The 25,073-nt window shown below is 41.3% G+C and overlaps 1 protein-coding gene, 1 long non-coding RNA gene and 1 pseudogene across 5 annotated transcripts; 1 reads left to right on the top strand and 2 right to left on the bottom strand.

Annotated features, from left to right (window-relative positions):
• Positions 1 to 804: 804 nt before the first annotated feature.
• Positions 805 to 1,808, bottom strand: LOC147354486 (uncharacterized). Its single transcript, XR_015146457.1, has 2 exons — positions 1,641 to 1,808; positions 805 to 1,335 (listed from the first exon to the last, which is right to left on the bottom strand). It is a non-coding gene; the product is annotated as an uncharacterized LOC147354486 (long non-coding RNA).
• On the top strand, positions 1,056 to 24,488 carry LOC147354484 (zinc finger protein 320-like). 4 transcript variants are annotated; one of them, XM_086354183.1, is made up of 4 exons: positions 1,056 to 1,105; positions 8,689 to 8,771; positions 15,188 to 15,314; positions 21,208 to 24,488. In XM_086354183.1, exons 2-4 carry the CDS (start codon positions 8,757 to 8,759, stop codon positions 23,874 to 23,876), a joined length of 2,811 nt encoding a protein of 936 aa, XP_086210309.1. In that variant the 5' UTR covers positions 1,056 to 1,105; positions 8,689 to 8,756; the 3' UTR covers positions 23,877 to 24,488. The 4 variants fall into 4 exon arrangements, with proteins under 4 accessions (XP_086210309.1, XP_086210312.1, XP_086210310.1 ...); XM_086354186.1 differs by lacking the exon at positions 21,208 to 24,488 and adding an exon at positions 15,459 to 16,145; XM_086354184.1 differs by lacking the exon at positions 15,188 to 15,314.
• LOC147354485 (ATP synthase F(0) complex subunit C2, mitochondrial pseudogene) lies at positions 13,955 to 14,353 on the bottom strand (annotated as a pseudogene).
• Positions 24,489 to 25,073: the final 585 nt, after the last annotated feature.

Here is a 25,073-nt window from a genome sequence, read left to right as displayed (position 1 = left end):
TGGTTTTCTCCAGGCAAGAACACTGGAATGGGTTGCCATTTCCTTCTCCAATGCATGAAAGTGAAAAAAGTGAAGTCGCTCAGTCGTGTCTGACTCCTAGCGACCCCATGGACTGCAGCCCACCAGGCCCCTCCGTCCATGGGATTTTCCAGGCAAGAGTACTGGAGTGGGGTGCCATCGCCTTCTCTGAAAGAATAATGCAGTTCTCATCAAAAGAAAAAAAATGTTTTTTTCTCCTATTTTGCTGTCTCTTTTTAGGTTATCTATACGAAACTATGGATGCTAGGTAAACATTGTGATAATCGTTTCACAGTATATATATCAGTTAATTTTTCTCTGTAGCTTAACCTTACACAATGATATTTGTCATTGTAAGAGTTGCTTATACAACCCCCTTTATGTCACTGTTTAAAGAGTTGGGTTTAGAAAGGGAAATAATTAAAACACGTTGGATAAAATAAACAAAAATGCAGTTTATAATCATTTAAAGTGTCTTGCTCAAAAAAAAAAAAAATAATAAAGTGTCTTGCTCATTTTAAGGCTGTGGTTAGTGACCCAAATGATCACATCCCTTAAGTCCTCCATCTCAGACACCCAAGTGCTGACCCTCAGTTGGTTGAACTCAGCACTATGCTGAGTTTGCTGGTTTATAGGGCGGCAGTAGGGAATAGCCCATTTCTACCCAGAGGGAGTTTTGTATTTGTAATATAGAGACTAGTCCCATTCTTGTTTATTAAAACTGCCCAAGTTCCGAGATCCCTGAATTGCTTCAGCCTCACTAGAAGAATCTGAGCACACCATGCTGTGCAAAACAGCTTTTTATTGAGAATAAACCCTTTTAGTCTTAAGAGGAAGTATCTTGGGTTCCGACATAACTTGAAGCTTTTACCTAGCAGTGTTACAGAAGGTAACTTAGTGCTCTCAAGGTAACAGGCCCCACCCCCCTCCGGGGCCCGCCCCTCCCACGAACTCTGCGCACAGCCGGTGCTCGCCCCGCCCCCGGTCGGAAGCCGCGGCTCTAATACCAAAAGCCCTTTCACCCAGAGCCGGAAGTTGGAGAGCGCGGAGCCGAGATCCCCGAGCGGCGCCTAAGCTTCCTTCTAGAGTAAGTTTGCAGAGCTCGCCACCCCTCCAATCCCCACCTCCGTCCCCGCTCACTCGTCCTCATGGTGTGGGAATTGCCAGCGACCTGAAAACCCTGGCACCCGGTGCTCGGCCCCGAATAGACGCTGCCGTTGCCGCTGCGGCCCAGTTATCTTTTCGTTTGGGTTTGAAGTGTTTCTGAGGCGGTTTCGGCCCTCGGTCCGCGCAGACAAGGCCTCTGGCGAGATTTTCCTGTTTAAAAGGCTTTTTTACCTCTGGCGTCGCCAAGTAAAGCCATCTCTCGCGAGTTGGAGTCGCGCCCGCCGCGTCGCCTTCTGGACCGCTGGAGGCAGAGCCCGTCGCCCCCGCTCCCGGAGAGGCCGCGCCCCCTCCCTGGTCCCGGGATTCCGGAGAGCCCGCCCGGCTCTGAGCCCCCTCCCTCCCAGCTCCTCTTTTCTCGTGTCTCCTGAGGCCGGTCCTTCTGCCCCGCAGGCACCCCCCCCCACACCCCCCCATTCCTGTCAGCCCGTCCCCTCACCCCGCATAGGGTAGGTGACCTGGTCCAGCCTTGTGACCGCCAGTGCTGTTCCATGCCCAGTTCAACTCGGACGGAAAAGGTGGTCTTCCGGTCCGGGGGCGTCGCGTTCTGTGGCCCACTCAGTAAATTCAGGAGGCAGGAGGATCAGGAGAAGCAGAGTCAGAAGGACTGAGAGAAATAACTGAAACTGAGGAGAAAAGCATCAGGGAGAACCAATGGGAATACTGAGAATGGCTGAGGGACTTGCAAAGGGATAGTCAAGTCAAAGAGATTAAGCCTTGAAAATAGCCAAGTGAGTAAAATAGAGAAGTATTAATAAATTAAAAAGCCAGATCTCCAGGGACTGGAAAACAGCATAGGGAGAACTGCCCTGTATCAATGATGGGAGCGGGGAGGCGAAGGGCGATGAGGGACGTCAGAGGTGGAGAGTACCTAACTGAGTTTTGGCCGGGTTTGAGTCCAGGCCTCTTGGGTTAGAGTCCGGAGTTGTGTTTTCATCCGGTTGGGGTCCCGCCACAAGGGTTCAAGTCGCAATGTGAGGTGGCCGGTTTTATAATGGTGCTGGCAGAGCAAGAGATAAGGAGCAGAGGAAGAAAGGGCTAGAAGGAAGCGTAGCCACATGGCCTGCTAGAGAGTGGTGAGGAAGGGAGAGTCACAGCGAGAGAAGGGGAGTAATCTGGAGCGCAGAGAGGGAGCCGAAATGGGGGAAGAAAGAGGCAGACATAGGTATGGATTTTTGAAAGACTCAGGAAGGTTGGAGAGAGAGCATGTCGAGGGGGAACGAATTGCAGCTGCCTGAGACAGGACACGTGTGAGGGAGGAAATAGGACAGGAACAGCAGGAGAGCAGAGGGGGAGAAAAAGAGACACGGAGACTCAGATGGAGTAGGGAGATAGGTGAACAGAGGGGTAAGCTCGATCCAGGTGTGGCCAGTTGTTTGGATACAGATGATTTTTTTAGTTATACAGAGGAGGCTGAGAATTTCAAAACTCCTGTCTATAAGGCTTGTGTCTTTTTTTTATTACTTGTGGCAGAAGATGACTTTTCATTTGCAAACCCTGTTGAGCCTGGGGCAGTGGCTTGATTCACTGAGTTGTGAGTGAACTCCTTCCCTTGTCCTATCATAAGATAGAGGTCAGGGAAGAGACACCTGGAGCAAGAAATGACTGACTCTGTCACTCTGTGATAGCTTTTTTTTTTTTTTTAATTTTTTTGGCTGTGTTGTCTTCAGTTCTGTTCCGTGGGCTCAAGAGTTGTGGCTCCCAGGTTTTAAAGCACAGGCTCAGTAGTTGTGCACAGGCTTAGTTGCTTGTACTTGTGGGATCTTCCTGAACCAGGGATAGAACTCATGTCCCCTGCATTGTCAGGCAGATTCTTGTCCATTGTATCACTGTTGGGTAGCATTTTTAAAGGAACACTTTTTTTTTTTTTTAATGGATTCACATTTTCTCCTTTCTATATATATGGTGCTTTTTGTGGCTTGGAATAGGTCTTAATTCATTCAGTTTCTATAATCATTTTTAACTTCAGAAATAAGCTTTTTTAGTTTCCAGTATTCTACTCTTATCATCCTTTTCTGATTATGATTATTCTCAGTATATTTTTAAACTTTTACACCAGATTTTTAGATTAAAACTAATTCACAATTTTTTCTTTAAAATTTTTTTCCGATTCATTCCTTGCCTGGGTGCTTTCTTCCCTTCGTCTTGTACATTTGAAATTTTCTTTGGTAAGTAGTAAATCATCTTAGACTATTTTGTGCCATACTTAGCAAAAATGTCACCTCGTTTATGAGTTCTTATGAGGTAAATGAACCTAGAGCCTATTATACAGAGTGAAATAAGTCAGGAAGAGAAAGACGAATACTGTATATTCCTGCTTATATATGGAATTTAGAAAGATGGTACCAACGATCCTACATGCAGGGCAATAAAGGGAGACACAGATGTAAAGAACAGACTTTTGGACTCAGTGTGAGAAGGCGAGGGTGGCATGATTTGAGAGAATAGCATAGAAACATGTATATTACCATGTGTAAAATAGAATGATCAGTGCAAGTTCGATGCACGAAGCAGGGCACCCAAAGCCAGTGCTCTGGAACAACCCCGAGAGATCGGGTGAGGAGGGAGGTGCAAGGTGGTTCAGGATGGGGGGGGACACATGTCCAATTCATGTTGATGTATGGCAAAAACCATCACATATTATAAAGTAATTATCCTCCCATTATAATACTTAAAAATGAGGAAACTGAAAAAATTAAAGTTAATAAGCAACGATCACCTCGCCTCCCTTTCTCTGAATTCAAAGAGAAATACATCTTGGAGGGTTTTATGTATGGAACATTGTGTAATTAAACAGACATATTTTCAACTGTGGTTTTACCAAAGACTTGAATTGTGTATGTGTTTATGTCTGCACACACAAAAGGATGTTTCTGGTCTCAGCTCTTTACCAGAGAATAACGAAGGTATGACATTAGATCTTGTGAAATTAAAGGCATTTCTTTGAGAAATGGGAAAATAAAAGAACATTTAACATGATAAAATCAACAAAATAAAATGCTTCATTCTTTCCTTTCAAAAAAAGAAAAACAACACCTATTTTAACTGGTTAGTGTAATGGTCCATTTTCTCCATTTTCTATGATCAGTGAAACAAGTGGGCTGTGAGGTGATATGAAGATGTTTCCCTCAGGTCCCTTTTTGACTTTTCTGTGCGAATGAGGAAGGATGGGCTGGATTGACGTGGGACCTTCCCACAGAGCCTCTCTATTCATGATGAAAAAGATTGCTCAGACCCTATTTCTAATGTTTTTTGTACTAGTGGATATATATCTGCAATTCTGTATTGTTAAAATATTTTACTGCAATCTTCTAATAAAGAATTACCTGCTTGGTATCAGTTTGACCCAATCTTGAAAGAAAAGTTTCTTTTGCTCAGATACATGACAGATGTTCCTGGTGTTAAATGGGATGGGCATTAAGGACAAACTTGGCCCCCTTGCCCTTCAGCCTCCCATTTCATTAATCAGTTATACCTGGTTCTCTTCACTCAGCTCAGACCTTCTTATAAACAGCTTCTCTCTGGGCCCGAGGGAGCCCACTTGTAACATGGAGATGAGAGACTAGACCGGAAACTCTGAGCGTGGGCAACACTGACCCCTGAAATGATTAGCCGAATTGGCTGTGTGTCTGTGTGTGGCAGTTCTGGTTTGGAGGGAGTGTCTGGCGGTAATTAGAATTTTAAATAGATCCCAGTCCTCTCTCAATGAAAAACAAAAAGGAAAACTGTAGGATGGAGGCAGGATCACAGGCTCAGAATTAGATGACTTCTATGAATAAGGCTAAATCTGAAGGGAGATTTTTTTTTACGTCCTGACGTTCAGACCTCCACTGGCTTTCATTTGTTCTTGGGACAAAAGCTTGACTCCTCGCTGTGGCTCCACAGCCCTCTGTCAAGCTCAGGGCCCTGTAAGAGTCTCCAGCCTCATCCTGGGAGCTGACTGTTTGCTCGTGGTTCAGCCTGTCCTGGTCTCATTTACCTTTTCTCTGTTTCCAAATACCAAAACCATTTCTGTCTGACTTTGTAGTTCCTTTTCTCACCTTCAGGTCACCCTGGCTCAGGCCCTTTGTCACCCTTCAAGTCTAGGCTCAGAGAGGTCTCCCCGTCCCCTCCTAACAGTCTCTCTCATGTTACCCAGGTTTATTGCCTCTGTATCAGTTGCCATCAGCAGAAATTAATGCCCTTCTTCATGGGTTATTTTGAGTCCTTCCTGGTTCCCCTCTTTTTAGGGCTCATAGTGTTCCTCTTCTTCCCAACGTGGCTGCAGTACCTGATACTGGAAATGTCTTTAGATGACAGGACTATGGGTTGGGTTGAATAATCCTCAGGGAAGACCAAGAGCACAGGACAGGTGATGAAGATGTTTCCCACATTCTGGACATTTCAGCTGTAATTGGTCTTTACCCCATGTGACTACTTAATTAGTCAAAAGATGAGCCAAGAAATACAGGAAGTCCTGAAAAGCCCTACAGAGCTGGTGTCCTCAAGCAGTGGGCTAAGATGTCCCCATGTTTAGTCTGCTGTGTTTCGTCCTCTGCAGCCCCCAGTCTAAGCTCTGTCCATCCAGGGACCAGTCACCATTATGGACAGCAGCTTTGCCATCTAGGAGTTCATGTGCTCAGTGTCAGCGATTGTGATTTCAGTGCGCTGAGGATGAGCAGAAATGCAAAACCTAACAGGGCAGGAAGGAAACGCTGCCCGCCCTCCCCCCTCCCAAGGGCTAGAATATTTTCCAAGTAGGTGTGGGTGGGGAAAACAGGAGAGAGTGAGACCTGGAGACCCTTGCTTTGAGACTTCCTCATCTCAAATACCTTTGTACCAGGACTGCATAGTGTCCCCAGGTGGTGGCAGACTTTCCTAGGGGGGCCAGTGTCTTGGTTTCCATACTGCACGTGCAGTGTCCTTTGTGTGGTAGCTCGTGGGCAGTGCTCTTGTGATCCCCTTTGCCAAGAAACCCTGGTGCGCTTTAGTCTTGCTTAGTCCAGTCATGCAGGGAGGAGAGGTAGGCAAATGGGGAAAGCGGAGGGAGCCTGGTGGGGTCTGCAGGAGGCTTGTGGCAGTACTTGGGGGCATCAAGGTGAGCCCAGTGAATGGAGCGTGCGCCCATCCCAAGTGTAGTTGCAGGGACAAGGCGGGTGTGGATCTGTTGGAAAAGAATGTCTCAGTTCAGGCTGGAGAACCTGGGAGCGGGTTTGTTGGAGAGCCCGCATGGAATGGTTTGAGGTTCCAGTGCCTTAGCTCGTGTTCCCGGGACAGCAGTGCTGAGCCTGACACTTGCCTGCACAGGTTTGATTTGACAACTCATGACCACACGTGAGCAGCAATGAAGGACGTGGAATTCAGCCAGGAGAAGTCTTTTCCACTGTTAGAACTGTGGCCTGGGCTGAGCCCGCAGGAACCTGTGGGTGCAGGAGGATGGGAGCCCTGGGCTTGAGGGGCTGGTTCTAGGAGTTGCCCCCAGCATCCACTCCACGCCCTGGCTTTTGTTGGCTCTTTTAGCAGGCAGGCACCATAGAGTAACAGGGAAAATTTCAGGTCATTTTTTTGCATCAACTTTGGTATTATTGTGTACTTGGGGTTGCCTGTGAAGAAAGGTTCATGTGCATTTGGGAAGATACCAAGAGAATCTGGAGTGTGTCCTTGGAAGATGCTGAGGTCTCAGTGGGCCATGTGCATCACTGGAATTATTCCTCTTTTTCATAGTCTTTGGAGATTTTGGTGTTTGACCTGGATCACTCACTGTAAGTGAAAATATGGTGTCTAGTGTCTGTGGATCTTTGGGTGTCCTCTTTTGTATTTTGCCTCATCCATGAGTTGTCAGGGCTTGGAGTGCTTTGTGTTTGCATAAGAGGGTTAGAGGCTCATCGTGGGCTCTGTGGACACTCTGTTGGACACCATGAAAGTTTGTTAGTTTGTTTGAGTCCCTCTGGGAAAATAGGAGTACTAAGGTTAAGATCACAGAATACTTGTTATAAGGTGGTCCTGCTCAGTCCGGATCTCTGGGCCCAACCTGCGAAGAGTCATAAAATCCTGTGACGTAGGGGAAGATGGCTCCGAGAATCACAGGGCAGCGATACCTCAGTGATCTGCAGCCCGGAGGCTTGTCCTCTAGAAGATGCAGCTGCAACTCTCTTGCTGCCAGGCCAGTGCTGGGTTCTCTGTTACCCACTCCTGTCCCTCCCAAAATAAGCGCATACACAGGCACAGTACAGAAAACACGGAATCTTAACTGCACTGTTGGTGGTAATGTAAATGGTACTGCTATGTGGGAAACTAAAATGGAAGTTCCTTAACAAATTGATATAGAACAGGCCTACAGTCTGTCAAACCCATTTCTGACAGATATCCAAAGGGAAAGCAGTCAGTTTTTCAGGGATATGTCCGCAGTCCCATGAGTGTGACTGGATTTGCAGTAGCCAAGGCACAGACACAGCCCAGATGTCTCTTGACAAAAGAATAGGTACAAAAGTGTGGTATAGAAATATTTGTTATATACTGTATATTCATGAACTATTTTTTCTCTGTATATAAAAATCAAGGATCTGAACTGAACTGAATGAACCTAGAGAACATTATGCCAAGTTAAAGAAGGCTGACAAAGGAGGACAGACACTGTATGTGGAAACTAGACTTGTCAAACTCATAGAGCCATCGAGTAATAAGGCTGTTACCAGGAGCTGGGTGGAGGGGGAAATGGGGCACTGTTAGGCAAAGAGTAGACATTTTCAGTTCTGGGAATCTGAGGTACTGCATGCTGCCGGTAGTGTTTCTATATACTTGAAATTCGCCCAGAGAGGAGAAATACAGTGTACTCATAGATGGAAGTGTAACTTACTCCACTGTAATAATTATTCAATGTATGAATCTATCACAGGATCACTTTGTACACAGTACGTTTGTACCATTTTTGTTAGTTACACCTTAGTTAGGCTGGGATGAAAAAGAGAGTTGGGAGGTGCTTTTCTCCTCTGAATGGTGCTCAGTCCAGGCTTCACGTTTCGTTGATGAGGCATTTTGCGTAGCCATGTTTTGTACCCTCTGACCACAGATTCCCCTTTAGGTAACTTGTGGTGATCCACGGCTCGAGAATTTTTCAGGTGCCCCAGTGGATTCCAGTCTGGTTCCCTCACTGAGCGTCAGGACTCTGAGTCCTCCCAGTCCTGAGGGCTGAGATCTGAGCTGAGGAGGGGGCACTCTGCTCCGAGTGGGTCTGGACCAGGGCCTGCTGTGTGACCTGAAGGGGGCGTGGGGTCAGTGGAGGTGGCCCCTGCTTGCTGTGTACATGAGGCCTCACCAGGAGGAGATTGCGATCTGAGGGAAAGTGTGGGAAAGTCCCATGTTGGTCTCTCTGCGGGAGTTGACGGTCCTGAGTCCCTCCTGAGACAGTGGCCACAGAGGACTGTCTGTTCCACACAGTGAGTTCTGCCCTGTGTGTGTCGTTGGGGCTCAGAAAGGGGATGTGCTGACTCTAAGCATTAAGCGGCATGTTTTCGACTTTCATGATAGACCTCTGAAGACTTGTGTTGCCTGAGGAAGCCCTGAAGTTGAGGAAGAGGAAAGAAAAGGAGTCAGGCATGGCTCTTTCTCAGGTAAGGTCATATTCAGTCTGTCCTTCCTGAAATGCCCTGCTCTGGACTTGCTAATCGTGTCTGACTCTGGAGTATCCTGTCTGACTCCTGTATACACACACTCATCCGGGGCCTTCCCTCAGGGCCTGTCGTCTCCACTTAGATGCCGTGTCCCCATGTCCCGGTGACCTGGCCCTTGTGAGGAGGCTCCCCTGGGCACCGTCCTGGGCAGGGCTTCTCACCCACGGGTTGGAGATGGGGTCTCAGTGCTGTTGGGCAGCAGGGATTGCTTAGGGCCCACTTGGACGCTCTGTCTGCTCTCTGTCCACCAGGGTAAGGAAACTGCACTTGGAAGTGAGGTATTAATATGCACAATAGCTGGTGAAATCTGGGAATCAGATCAATTAGGGGCAGTTTGTTCTTTGTTAAGGCAGTTCAAGCTAAAGATGTGGGTCAGTCTCCTTAAATCCTTATTGTTAATAGAATGGAAAGTTCAGAAATAGACGTCAGTGATACAGGGTTTTTTAGTTTATCATCAAATTTAATCTATGAAGTGAATCTAAGTCTCTGGCAAGTGGAAATTTTCACTACCTCCATTCTTCAGAGGTTGTCCTTTCACTCTGTGGATTGAATCCTTTGACACAGAAATGTTTTAACTTTTAATGCAAGCAAGATTCCAGCTTCATTGTTTTGCTGGTGGATATCTATTTTCTCACCATCATGATTATTGAGATTGTCCTTGCTGTTTTGTCTATCTTGTGGATACATCCTTGTGGATATACCTTACATATACAGAAAGAATTATTTCTGAGTACTGTGTTCTGTTCAGTTGGTTTATTTGTCTGTTTTTATACAAGTACCACATCACCTTGATTTACCTTGTAATAGGTTTTGGAATAGAGAGACCTCCATCTTCCTTCTTCAGGAGTTTTGCTGTTTGCTCTTTGAATAGTTCTATAACTTTCACCATGTTTTATTAAGCTTCTACAAAGATTGCCATGGCAGTTTTGATAATGAGTTAATTGGTTGATTGATCCTTTGTGTGGTTATTAAAGAATCTGTTTTGATATAGCATGTTTCTTTTGTAATCTTTATGACTTTTACCTATGAATCTTTGTCACGTGGGAAAGAAGATAAATTTACTTCTTTTTCAATTTGCTGACCTTTGATTTCTTTTTCTCATCTAATTGCTCTAAGGGTTTCAGTGCTTTGTTGAACTCTAGTGCAGGGTGTGCATCCTTGCCTTCTTCTTGACCTCAGAGGAAAAGGTCTTTCATTCTTTCCCCATTGCTGTGCTCTTTTCATAATGGCATTTATTATGTTGATGTTGGTATAGTTTATTGTTTGTAGCTTGTTGAGTGTTCCATCTTGAAAGATTGTCAAATTTTTGTCGAATGGTTTTTTTTCTGCATGGAGATGATCCTGTATTTTTTTTCCCTTAAATCTGTTAATGTAGTGTGTCATATTAATTGATTTTTGTATGTTGACTTCTCCTTGCCTTATATGAATAAACTCCACTTGGTCATGGTGTCAGATCTTTTTATTTATTTTAATTGAAGGATAATTGCTTTACAGAAGTTGTTGTTTTCTGCCAAATACCAACCTGAATCAGCCATAGGTATACCTATGTCCCCTCCCTCCCATCTTCCTCCGTATCCCACCCCTGTAGGTTGTTAGAGAGCCCCTGTTTGAGTTCCCTGAGTCATTCAGCAAATTCACATTGGCTCTCTACTTTACATATGGTAATGTAAGTTTCTGTGGTACTCTCTCCATACATCTCACCCTCTCCTTCCTCCCCTCCCGCCTCTGTCTGTTCTCTATGTCTGTTTCTCCAGATCTTTTTAATATGTGTTGAAGTGGGTTTGCAAGTATTTTAATTTTGCATCAGTATTCGTCAGGGGTATTGGTTTCTACTTTTCCTTTCTTGTGTCTTTGGGAAATCAGCAAACTATTAGAATCACGCTTGCTCCATAGAATTAGCAGGAATAGTGGTAATTCTTTTGTAAATGTTTGGTAGAATTTGGTCCTGTATTTTTCTTAGAGGTTTCTGACTATTAAATCTCTCTAGGTATAATGGGCTTCCCTGGTGACTCAAATCATAAAGCATCTGCCTGCAGTGAGGGAGACCCAGGTTCTATCCCTGGGTTGGAAGACCCCCTGGAGAAAGGAATGGCTGTCTAGTCCAGTATACTTGTCTGGAGAAATTCCATGGACAGAGGAGCCTTGTGGGCTACAGTCCATGAGGTCACAAAGAGTCAGACACGACTGAGTGGCTAACACTTTCACTTTCAACACTTCTCAATTTTTTTATTTCCTAATAAGTAAAAGAGTTTGTATGTTTCTGAGAATTTGCCAGTATCTCCTATATTCTGTCATTTATCGGCATTATTGGTCATAGTCCTTCCTTATCTTTAGAAACTTTCTTTAACCTCAGTTGTAATCACTCCTGTTTCATATCTGTTTTTAGTTATTTGAATCTTTTTTTCTCTTTTCCCTAGTCTAGGTGGGGGTCTTCCTATACAGTTTTTTCAAAACATCAACTCTTGGATTGTTGATTTTTATAGTTTTCTTCTTTCTGCTGTATCTCTGGTTTAATCTTTCTTATTTACCTGTTTCCTTCTGCTAAACTTGAGTTTAGTTTGTTTTCTGTTTTCTGCTTCCTAAAGGTCTAAAAATAGATTGCAGATTTAAGATCTTTTCTCTTTTTTACTGTAAGCATTTAACAGTTCAGACTTTCCTTTTAGGACAGTCTTCTCTGTGTGTTATAAATTTTCTAATGTTGTCTTTTCGTTTTCATCCACGTATTTAAGAATTTCCATGTGATTTTTTTCTTAGACCCATTTGTGGTGTAAGAGTGAGTTGTTTAATGTCCACATTTGGGGAATTTTCTTTTTTTCTTGTGTTTATTTCATTGTTAGGGAAGATCCTGAAAGGTTGTTGTTGAATCACGCAAAGACGCCGGGATTCTTGGCCCCTGGAGGAGAAGAATTCAGTTGGGGGCCAGAGACGAGGCTTGATGGCTCAAAGCTTTTGTGTAATAAAGTTTTATTAAAGTATAAAGGAGATAGAGAAAGCTTCTGACTTAGGCATCAGAAGGGGGCAGAAAGAGTACCCGTCTGCTAGTCTTCAGCTGGATGTTCTATAGTCACTAGCAGTCTGTTAATGAAAGAAAGGAATGTCTTAAAACTCAGAATGGCACCAGGCCCCTCACCCATAAGATGCATTTGGGGATAATCTTGGCACCAAATGGTTGATCCTGGGCCATAAAATGATTAACTTAAATCTTGAAGAAGGGCAGATCACCATACAAATAGTTTCATTTACATAGATTAGGGGAGCAATATCAGAATATAACATACTGGTTTGTCAAGTAGGTTCTGAGCCAAGAGGCTGAACCAACTTGAAGACAGAGTTTGGGGTAAATGCATATAGTACATTAGCATAGCTTAAGATAAACATTTCCATAAGAAAAAGGCATTGGTTAACTCAAGGTTTGAGAATAGTTAACTTCAGGTGAAACCAAGTGTTATTATGGCAACACAGCATTTTAAGAGAAACCTCTTTTTAAATTTGTATGGAGAAGGAAAAAATATCGCTAGTTTGTTTCCTCCTGCCGCTTAAGAGAGATAAAAATGTCTGACACTTGCAGGCTACTTCCTCCGTTTGGAGACCCCTGGCCTTCCTGCCTGTAACCCTCTCAATACTTTCATGGTATCAGTCTCTTAAAATTGTTGATTTGGGCCTAACCTGTGGTGTCTCATAGAGAATGTTTTATGTGTCCTTGAGATGCATGTGTTTTATGCTTTTGTTGGGCTATGTGATCTGTACATGCCTGTTCAACTTGGATGTTGAAATCTCATACTATTCCTGTGCCACTATTTCTGTCTCCTTTCCCTTAATGTTTGCTTCATTTTTCTGACATATCTAATATAAGATGTATATATATATATTTTACTTGGTACAGCTTTTTGGTAAATTGACCATTTTATCATTATACAATATTTATCTCATTGCACTTTTTTTTTTCTTCAGTTTATTTTGTCTATTATAACAGTCTCCCCTGCTCTCTTTAGGAGGACTTTTTCCATCCTTTGACTGTTCACCTTTCCATGTCCTTAGGTTTGTGAGTACTACCTGTTTCAACTCTCTGACAAACTCTGTGTCTCTTGCCCTGTGTTTTTCCTCCTGTTACTTCTTCTAGTGGCCCCTGCGCATGCGCATCGTATGGTGGTGAAAGACAGACACCCTGGACAGCTCCTTTCATGCCACTGTAATTTCAGAAGGAATGTATTGAATGTTTCCTTCCCATCATGATGTTCTTGAGATAGTCATGCTTAATAACTATATATTTTTTTCATATTCTTTTTTGCCATGATTTTTAATTCTCCAAGAAGTTGTTTTACTTCACTATTGCTATAATTTTTTTTTGTCATAATCTAATGACTCTTCTAATTTCAAATCACTGTTTTAGTAATGGTAAAAAAAAAAGCAGAGAAAGTCTTTGACTTCTGTTAATGCCTTGCTATGTAAATTTAAGTGGATAAAATTGTATTTGTATTTTAGTATATGGTAATTTTATTATGAATTTAGTTCAAGTATTGTTTTTTTTTTTCATGTTTTGACCAGTTTTCTTTTGGTAGCCTAGTATAGAATGCTGTTGACAAACTCAGCTGAGTACAAAGGATACATTTTTATTGTCTGAAAGATGCTGAAATACATGTGAATAAATGGATGATATAAAATTGTCCAAAAAAATCTGTCAAGAGATGCATCCTCTTATTTTAGTTAATTTTTTTATAGATATGTATGCATTCATGTGCAAGTCTGTGGTTTAGATACAAGACATCATTATTTAAAAACTACATATCACCTTTTTTCTTGGAGTTGAAATTCTGTTATCAGTATAATCTGTGGCCTTGAAATTTTCTAAACAATCCTATTAGTGTTTTAAGTAGTAAATTACTAACAGTTGTGTTTCTGTATCCACATCTATAATGACCTTTCATGCCATTCCACATTGTTCGCCTTGAACTTTGTGTTTTTTTCATAGTAATACAATATTTGTTTTCCTTCTGTCAAACCCTGAGCCCACCACTTTCCCCAGGCTGCCTGGGGAGTTACAGGAAAGGGAACATACAGGGCAGACACAGGAGAAAGAACTATGGGAGGTGGAAACAGCTCCTTCACATCGTGAAGAAGATGAGCTAGACCACCATCAGGCAAAAGAGCCCCATGGCCTTTGAGAGGGCCAAGCCCATGGCGTAGAAGAACTTCTGTTTCAGAGAAGGGTTCCTGGCATAACAGTGATGAAGCTCCCGAACACAGTCCCACTTCCGGCCCCAGAGCCAGCCACCCCTGCTATGGCAGCTCCAGCTCCAGGGAACTTGGCTGCTGTGTCAGAGTCCCTTGAAATGGCACTGGTTTGGAAGCTGTGGCTAGGAATAAGTGAGATGGTCTGGGGACCTGGGGCTCCCAAGTTGCTGTGGCTCTCATCAGTCAGTGTCTCCCATCCTTCACCACCGGTCAGGACAGTGATCAATCAACAGCAGGGAGGTTCTCCTGATCAAGAAGTGGGTGGAGACGAATTTGGCGCAGAGGTCCATTTTCAGGGGATGAAGGCCCGAGGCCCGAGAGCTTCTCCCTGTGCAGACAAGAGGGGCAAGGAGGAGGCTCACCTTGGACGTCTTTCAAGTTTTCTTTAGGAGCCCTCTGTCAAAGGACTTTTCATGTTCTCTGTATTACTTAACTGTTAGATGCTTAAGCTTCAGTTGCTGAGCCCAAGCCTCTGAGTTCAGGTGCTTCGTGTAACGATTCTTACCTTCTTGATCTGAGTCGAGTTTCTCAGAGTGTCTGTCTGTGACATAGTTTTTCATCTGTAAGGTGGGAACAGATCGTTCTTTAATGAGCTATTATATTGATGACAGGTTCTTGCCTGTAAAGTACTTGTTTAATGTTTAGAGTAATACTACAGTAATTTAGAGCAACCGGAAGCCTTCAGACACTTTTGGTCCTTGCTGCTGTTATCGATGTCATAACTGAAACTTTTGACGTTTCCATTAAAAGTGCCGTGGACTTCGTCATCTCTGAAGACACCACTCATGCTGTACCTCATCTAGATAATGAATTGCACTCACTGGGTAGAGCATAGTATCTGACACTTCTGTATAGCCAATACAGTGTTGAGTTTTATTTGTATATATTTCATGGATTTTGAGCAGTGATGAAAAATCCATATTAATTGGAGGATCTCATAAGGTCTTACGAAAAAGCATAAGAAATTAAAATTAGAGATGCATAATTTCTCCAGATACCCCTGCATGGATCTGTTAGAACACATACTTCAACCAAGTCAATCCTTACCCCTTACTATGCTTTCTCTTTTGCATGAAAATGAGAACTTTTCATGGCCGTTTTGGTGACGTGTGGTTTGATTTCAGAAACGACTGACCTCTGAGGATGTGGCCATCAAATTCACTCAGGAGGAGTGGGAATTCCTGGACCCTGCTCAGAGGGCCTTGTACAGGGATGTGATGCTGGAGACCTACAGGAACCTGCTGTCTGTGGGTGAGGATGACTTCCTTCCAGAGCTGCCCTTGGGTATCTGCATTTTCCCTGTGTGCCCCTTGGGAGGCCCTGATGTCTTTAATCTGAGAGTTCTGGTGACTCGGGCGTGACACAGCTTCACAAGGTTAAATTGACGCTCTTCAGATGCTGTGTCTGTTTCATGTCACTGGCTAAGGATCAAACCTGCACCCCCTGCATTGGAAATGCAGAGTCTTAACCACTGGATCACCAGGGGAGTCCCAGAATTTCTCTTTCGGATCTGAATATTATCTCCACATTGGAGCATGAGAAAAAGCTCTGGACAGTGGGGAGTGACGTAAAAATAGTCAAAAATACAACGTATGAAGAAAAATGAGTATCTCAAAAGGGCTTTTTCTTTCTGTTTCGGATTGGGACAAGCTGGTAGATTGGATCCTCTGTGGTTCCAATGCATGCATGCATGCCAAGTCGCTTCAGCTGTGTCCGACTCTGTGCGACCCCATAGATGGCAGCCCACCTGGCTCCTCTGTCCCTGGGTTTCTCCAGGCGAGAATACTGGAATGGGTTGCCATTGCCTTCTCCACTTTTTAGGTATACTTAATTTACAATGTTGTGTTTCAGGTATATAGCAGTTTACAAGATACTTAATACAGTTCCCTGAGCTATATCGTAGGTTCTTGTTGTTTCTCTATTTTATATATATATATTAGTTTGTATATATTCAAACTCCAATTTATGTTTCCCTTTCCTGCCCACACCAGCATCCTGCCCTATCCCCTTTGGTATAGTTTGTTTTTTATGCTGGTGAGTTTATTTTGTGAATAAATTCTTTTGTATCATTTGTTTCAGTTCAACACTTAATATACTATGATATTTGTCTTTCTCTGTATGATTTCACTTAGAATAATCCCTAAGTCTGTCTATATTTCTGCAAAAGGCATTACATCATTGTGTTTTATGTGGTGGAGGTGGCAACCCACTCCATTGTTGTTTCCTGGAGAATTTCATGGACGGGGGAGTCTGGCAGGCTGCAGGCCATGGGGTCTTAAAGAGTTGGACACGGCTGAGCTACTTTCACTTCACAATATTCCCTTGTATATATGTACCACATATTCTTTATCCCTTTGTCTGTCAGTGAACATTTAGGTTGCTGCCATGTTTTGCCGGGTATAAATAGCGCTGCTAACAACATTGGGGTGCATGTGTCATTTTGAATTAGTTTTCATCCTTTCTGGATATATGCCCAGGATTGGAATTGCTGGTTCATGTGATAGCTCTATTTTTAGTTCTTTATGGAACCTCCATGCTAGTCTCCAAAGTGGCAGTACCAATTTATGTTCCTTCCAACAGTGTAGGAGGGTTCTCTTTTCTCCATACCCTCTCAAGCCTTTATTGTTTGTAGACTGTTTGATGGTGGTCATTCTCACCAGTGTGAGGTGATAACAGTTTTGCGGTTTTGATTTGCGTTCTCTCATAAGTAGAGACGTCAAACATCTTTTCAGGTGACTGTTGGCCATCTGTTTGTCTCCTTTGGAGAAATACCTGTTTTGATCTTCTGCCCAGTTTTTGATTGGGTTGTTGTTTGTTTTGATATTAAGCTGTATGAAGTGTTTGTATATTTTGGAAATAAATCCCTTATAGGTAGCATCATTTGCATCTATAGTCTCCTAGTCCAAAAGTTGTGTTTTTGTTCTTTGGTTGGTTTCCTTTGCTTTGCAGACAGGTTTTGAATTTAATTAGGTCTCATTTGTTTGATTTTGCTTTTATTACCATGACTCTAAGATCCAAAAAAATTTTGCTGACATTTATGTCAGTGTTTTGCATTTGTTTTCCACTATGAATTTTATAGTATCTGGTCTTGCATTTAGATGTTTAATGCATTTTGAGTTTATTTTTGTATGTGGTGTTAGAGAATGTTGTAGTTTCATTCTTTTTCATGTAACTATCCATTTATCCCAGCATCACTTATTAAAGAGACTTCTTCATTCTGTATTCTTTCCTCCTTTGTTACAGAATAATTGACTCTAAGTAAATTGGTTTGTTTCTGGGTTTTCTATCCTGTTCTACCGATCTAAGTTTCTGTTTTGTGCCATTATCATACCACTTCCCTCCTGGCTCAGACGGTAAAGGGTCTGCCTACAATGCAGGAGACCCAGGTTCAATCCCTGGGTCAGGAAGATCTCCTGGAGAAGGAAATGGCAACCCACTTCAGTATTCTTGCCTGGAAAATCCCACGGACAGAAGAACCTGATAGGCTACAGTCCATGGGGTCACAAAGAGTCGGACACAACTGAGCGACTTCACTTTCACTTTGATGACTGTCAGTTTGTAGTATAGTCTAAACTCAGGGAACATGACTCCTCCAGCTCTGTTCTTCCTTCTCAATATCGTTTTAGATATCAAAGTCTTTTGTATTATGGTACAAATTAAGTTTTTCTTTGTTTTATGAAATATGTCATTGTTAATTTCGTAAGGGTTGCATTGAATATGTAGATTGCCTTGGATAGTATGGTCATTTTGACAGTGTTACTTCTTTCAATCTAAGAACATGGTATATATTTCCATCTGTTTGTGTCATCTTTCTATCAGTCATCAGCATCTTATAGTTTTATGAGTACAGTTCTTATGACTTTTTAGGTATGTTTATTCCTTAGAGTTTTATTCTTTTCTCTGAGATGGTGAATGAGATTGTTTCATTAATTTCACTTTCTGATATATCATTGTTAGTGTATAGAATTGCCACAGTTTTCTATATATTTTGTATCCAGCAATTTTACTCTGTTCATTGATAAGGTCTAGTAGTCATCTGTGGCATCTTGGGGATTTTCTGTGTGTAGCATCATAGTGACAGTTTTACTTCTTTCTTATTTTTTTAACTTGAATTCCTTTTTATTTCTTTTTCTTTTTTGTTTATTGTGGTTAGGACTTCCAGAAATATTTCCAATAAAAGTGGCAATAGTGATCATTTTTGTCTTATACATTTTGTTAAGGGGAATGCTTTCAGTTTTTCCTTGTTGAGTATGATGTTAGATGTGTGTTTGACATATACAGTCTTAATTATGTTGAGGTAGGGTCCATCTCTGACAAGGCAATGGTACCCCACTCCAGTACTTTTGCCCGGAAAATCCCATGGACGGAGGAGGCTGGTAGGCTGCAGTCCATGGGGTTGCGAAGAGTCAGACACGACTGAGCAACTTCACTTTCACTTTTCACTTTCATGCATTGGAGAAGGAAATGGCAACCCACTCCAGCATTCTTGCCTGGAGAATCCCAAGGACAGGGGAGCCTGGTAGGCTGCCGTCTATGGGGTTGAACAGAATCAGACATGACTGAAGCGACTTAGCAGCCACAGCAGCAGGGTCCATCTGTGCTGACTTTCTGAAGGGTTTTTATTATAAATGGCACTTGAATTTTGTCAAAACCTTTTCTGAATCTATTGATGATCATATGGTTTTTAGTCTTCAACTGTTAATGTGGTGTATCATAGTGATTAACTTGTGGATATTGAGAAATCTTTCATCCCTGCAATAAATCCCATTTGAACATGGTATGATCCTTTTATGTATTAGTAACTGTTTGAATCTGCTCTTTTGAACTCAGGGAAGGTCTAGGAGAATAATGCCTTTTTCTACAAAAAGGAGTTGGGTGCCTAAGGAAGGCTTTTGTAACTGGGAAGGTCGTCCAGAGTCAATTTCAATCCCTCATTTTCTTTGATGCTCCTCGATCTTGAGATGAACGTGTGTGGAAGAAGAAATGAAATAAATGTCCAAAAGAGAGGTTAATCATATTTGGCAGAGATACCCAGGTTTATATAGCCTTTTCCTGGATTTTCCTTCTGATTTCTGCTGATAAGATTCTTACACAATATCCGGGAATATTGTGTATGTTTTTCTTGAATATTAGCATTCCATTGTAACTTACAAAATTCACGGTTGGATACATTGCATTGTAAATAGTATAACAGATATTATCCTGCTTTCTCCATATATCACAGTCACTTTTTAAAATCTCTCTTGTTTCTGTCCCATACCCATAGTATAATGCCCATAAACTTGCTGAACCAGTTCTTTTCTTTTAAGGTCAGTATATTTGTTTGCACTCTCAGTTATCTTCACAAAGACATGCGGTCACAAGCTGATATCTGACATAAAGCTATGTACCCTATGCTCCACACAGGCCCTTTCTTAGTCCTGACCATTCCTCACATAGTACCTTGATATGGATGGAAACACTGTTCTCAACTACCACATCCCTCCACCTTTTACATACTCTCACTGTAAAGATCTCTGGCCATTTATTGAACAAGTTTCTCAGGACATGACCTAAATCACTCTGTGCATCCATGATGACTCACAACCCATTTCGAGATTAGATGGTTGAATAATAGTTAAATGGACTACTTCTGTCTTGTATCTTCCTTGATATTTTCTTTCTAAGTTCCTTGTATTTTTTTTTTAATATTTTCTAATCTATTCATTCGGTGGGTGGTCATGTTTACAAATAAGTTTTCTCAGTCTGTAGGTTCAGATTCATAACCTGCATCTCTTACCACTTTGTGCGCCATTTGGTGTGTCTCCTCCGATGATTAGAGAAAAACATGTTAATTTACCTCAAGCCTTTGAAAGCAGATTAGTGCTGTCAGTTGGCTTGTAGTAGTGCATGTTTTATAGTAAATACTCAAAATTTACTTCATGTTCTTTGTGATATGACTTTATCTACATATCTTTTTAAAATTTTATTAATTTTTTAATTGAAGGATTATTGCTTTACAGAATTTTGTTTTCTGTCAGACGTCAACTACATTATATCTTGTATGCTATTTACTTGCAACATTTTTCAGCAATATTGTGTCTGACCCTAGTCAATAAATACACAAAGCACCTGCTTTTTATTTATTATATTTTGGTGCCATTAAACCAGGTAATTAAGAATAGTGCATGGCTAGAGAGAAGCCTTCCTTCTTGGCTCAGTGGTAAAGAATTCACCTACCAATGCAGAAGATGCAGGTTTGATCCCTGAGTTAGGAAGATCCCGTGGAGAATGAAATGGCAACCCACTCCATTATTCTTGCCTGGGAATTCCCATGGACAGAGGAGTCCTGTGGGCTACAGTCCACGGGGTCGCAGAGTCAAATACGACTGAGCGACTGAACAACTGAACAACAACATAGGTAGGGATTGCTTTGGTTATTGAGTGTTAGAAAACTGGTGAATATTTTATGTCTTAATGTATATGTCATGTACAGATGATGGTCTTTTAGTGTGTATTCTGCAATACAGCTGACACATACTACTTGTTAACATTGTAAAATGCTTTTTCTTTTTTTGTATGTAGTTCTGTAGCAGATTTAGAAAACTATTGTTTCCAAAGAATTGTTTTAGTCATATTCTTCATTTTCTCATTTGTTTTCAATTGTAAACAACCAATTATGAATAGTTAATTATTAATTGGGTATGCTTGGTTTTAGATTATTTACTGTTACAATATATTATATATTGTTTAGAATTTATTTATGTACAGTAAGTATGCAGAACACAATAATAGTGTAATATTTTGCTTTTCAATTTGAGACAACTGTTGTTTGATACATTCCTAGGGGTCCTGGTAGAAGAATACTCTATTTTTGAGAGTTGGCCTAAGATTGCCCAACGTGAGTGTGTTTCACGTATGGTATTTAAAACTAGGCTATCTTAACGGTGAATTTATGTTATCATGCTTTCTTTTTTTTTTTTTTTTTCATGCTTTCTTAAATTAAGAATTCTATTCATTTAATGTTTCTAAAAACTTAATGTCATCATTGTGGTGTTTCACAACTTGGTGTAAGTATTACTTTTGGTGTAATATATATTCAACATGAAAGATTTATTTTTGAATTATTATGAGCAGGATACCTGTGGTTCTTTTTATCTTGTAGATATCTCTCCTACACATCTGATCAAGCATTTACAACCCAAAGCGAACAGTGATAAACGAGAAATATTCCAAACATTGATGCTGGGAAGACCTGAAAGCTGTGAAATCAAACATTTTCATCTTTGGGAAAGTCAGGAAAATACGTGTGACTTTGAATGTCAGGGAAGAGATGACAAACGAAATTACAAAGGAACACCTGTAAGACTTAATGGAAATATGCCTGATGGAATAGATTCACAAGATGGAAAGGATGCAGGAATCAAGCCCTTTGGAAGTAGGCTTGGATTTAACTTTCAGGATAAACTGCAGATATTTCAAACTGGCGGGATAATTTCTGAATATAATGAAGTTGAGAGGTCTGTCAACAACAGTTTCTCATTTTCACCACTTCAAACAATTCCTCCTTGTGCCCAAACCAGTGTTTCTAGTATATATGGGAATGACTTTATAAATCCTTCAGTAGTAATGCAAGACCTCAAAGCACACAGGGAAAAACCTTACAAATGTGATGAGTGTGGCAAGGCCTTTCGTGTAAAGTCAACCCTTTTAAGTCATCAGACAGTTCATACTGGAGAGAAACCTTACAAATGTGATGAGTGTGGCAAGGCCTTTCGTTTAAAGTCAATCCTTTTAAGTCATCAGACAGTTCATACTGGAGAGAAACCTTACAAATGTGATGACTGTGGCAAGGCCTTTCGTTTAAAGTCATTCCTTTTAACTCATCAGACAGTTCATACTGGAGAGAAACCTTACAAATGTGATGAGTGTGGCAAGGCCTTTCGTGCAAAGTCAACCCTTTTATCTCATCAGACAATACATACTGGAGAGAAACCTTACAAATGTAATGAGTGTGGCAAGGTCTTTACTCACAGCTCAAATCTCAGGAGACATCAGAAAATTCATACAGGACAGAAATTATTTAAATGTCGTATATGTGACAAAGTCTTCAGCCGAAGTGAACACCTTGCTGGTCATCAGAGCGTTCATTCTGGAGAGAAACCTTACAAATGTAATGAGTGTGGCAAGCACTTTAATCAGCCTTCAAAGTTCATAAGTCATAAGAGATTACATACTGGAGAGAAACCTTACAAATGTGATGAGTGTGGCAAGGACTTTAGTCAACCTTCACAGTTCATAAGTCATAAGAGATTACATACTGGAGAGAAACCCTACAAATGTGATGAGTGTGGCAAGGACTTTCATGTAAAGTCAATCCTTTTAAGGCATCAGACAGTTCATACTGGAGAGAAACCTTACAAATGTGATGAGTGTGGCAAGGCCTTTCGTGTAAAGTCAATCCTTTTAAGTCATCAGACAGTTCATACTGGAGAGAAACCTTACAAATGTGATGAGTGTGGCAAGGCCTTTACTGACAGCTCAAACCTCAGGAGACATCAAAAAATTCATATAGGACAGAAATTATTTAAATGTGATATATGTTACAAAGTCTTCAGCGAAAGGGAACAGCTTGCTGGTCATCAGAGCGTTCATTCTGGAGAGAAACCTTACAAATGTGATGAGTGTGGCATCGCCTTTCATGTAAAGTCAATCCTTTTAAGGCATCAGACAGTTCATACTGGAGAGAAACCTTACAAATGTGATGAGTCTGGCAAGGCCTTTCATGTAAAGTCAACACTTTTAAGGAATCAGAGAGTTCATACTGGAGAGAAACCTTACAAATGTGATGTGTGTGGCAAGGCCTTTAGTGAAAAGTCAGTCCTTTTAAGTCATCAGACAGTTCATACTGGAGAGAAACTTTACAAATGTGTTGAGTGTGGCAAGGCCTTTCGTGTAAACGCAATCCTTTTAACTCATCAGACAGTTCATACTGAAGAGAAACCTTACAAATGTGATGAGTGTGGCACGGCCTTTCGTGTAAAGTCAACGCTTTTAAGTCATCAGACAGTTCATACTGGAGAGAAACCTTACAAATGTGATGAGTGTGGCAAGGCCTTTCATGAAAAGTCAATCCTTTTCAGGCATCAGACAGTTCATACTGGAGAGAAACCTTACAAATGTGATGAGTGTGACAAGGCCTTTTGTGTAAAGTCAACACTTTTTAGACATCAGACAGTTCATACTGGAGAGAAACCTTACAAATGTGATGAGTGTGGCAAGGCCTTTCATGAAAAGTCAATCCTTTTCAGGCATCAGACAGTTCATACTGGAGAGAAACCTTACAAATGTGATGAGTGTGACAAGGCCTTTTGTGTAAAGTCAACACTTTTTAGACATCAGACAGTTCATACTGGACAGAAACCTTACAAATGTGATGAGTGTGGCAAGGCCTTTTGTATAAAGTCAATTCTTTTAAGTCATCAGAGAGTTCATACTGGAGAGAAACCTTACAAATGTGATGAGTGTAGCAAGGCCTTTCGTGTAAAGTCAACCCTTTTAAGGCATCAGACAGTTCATACTGGTGAGAAACCTTACAAATGTGATGAGTGTGGAAAAGTCTTCAGTCAAAAACCACATCTTCAACTTCACTGGAGAATTCATACTGGGGAAAGACCTTTCAGATGTGATGAGTGTGGCAAGTTCTTCAGTCGAAATTCACACCTTACAAGTCATCGCAGAATACATATAGAGCAACCTTTCAAATGTTTCAAGTGTGGAAAATCCTTTACTCAGGTCTCAGCACTCAGTAAACATGAGAAAATCCATATATGAGAGAAATGTATGTGAATGTGGTATATGGTAGAAGTCTTCAAAATTCACACCCTACTGTTGGTCAGAAAATTCATTCTCCTGAGAAACCATACAAATATCATGAGTGTGGCAACATCTTAGGCTTCATCAGAAAATTCATACTGGATAGAAGCTAGATATATATGTATTTATTAGGTCTTTAGAACTTGAATTCATTCTAGAAAGATTACTCACCAATTTCACAGTTGTAAAAAAAAAAAAAACCTATCCTCAGCTCAACATCTCACCAGTAGTATTAGAGTATTTATCCTGGAAAAAACACACAGCAATGTAATGTGTGTGGCAAGGATCTTACCCAAAAGTCACAAGATAGGAACATAGTGGAGCCATACTTCCCAGACTCAGTGGTTGTGGCAAATCCTTTACCTTTTTCACTATATGTATTCTCTGATGACTTTAATCCATGTACTCAGCAACTACAGTAAGTCCATATTTGAAAAGAAGCTGTAGAAATATTTTCGTGTAAAATAAACCTGAATTCTAACTCAGCAGAGATGATTCTTTGGGACAGTAGTCCACCATCTTTTTGGTCTCCTGGCTTTCTGAATAAAGTCACTATTCCTTGCCCAACAAGTAGTCTCTCAGTTTATTGGCCTGTTGTGTGGTGAGCTCTAAGAGCTTGGCTTTGGTAATACATTGATCAAACACATTTTCTACATGCATTTCCTGATGGTCTCTGGGAAGGAATTAGTGAGATGAAGGGGCCAACTTTATTAGATATGATTTGGTCACACCTGTATTTCCTGGAAACACACACAGCCTGAATTACGAGATTCAGCCGTGTGTGTGAATTAGCAACAGGGAGGGTGGAAAATAATGTAAAACTAGGACATGACTCATCATGGTCAGTAGGATCAGGAAGCCCTTCCATACATAGTTAAGCCTATCATAAAACATATAATAATAATATAAAACATTATAATAGAAAACACTATAATAATAGTTATAAAACATAACTATTCCTTTTGTTATAATCTGTTTCACACAAGCTTGTGTTCCCCTTTTTTTTATAGCTATAGGGAACTTGCAGTTTAATAAGATTTTAAATTGTATACTTGTCTTAATTAATCTGTTTCTTTGAAAAACGAATCCCTTTTGATTCTTGAATCTGGATGTAATCTATGGTTGCCAGTAGATATTTAATGACACTGGGAAGAG

Source organism: Bos grunniens, chromosome 18 (genome assembly GCF_055505025.1).
Source record: "Bos grunniens cultivar Pamir isolate PY7600 chromosome 18, Bosgru_T2T1.0, whole genome shotgun sequence".
Lineage (NCBI taxonomy): Eukaryota > Metazoa > Chordata > Mammalia > Artiodactyla > Bovidae > Bos > Bos grunniens.
This window is presented reverse-complemented; position numbering and strand designations above follow the sequence as displayed.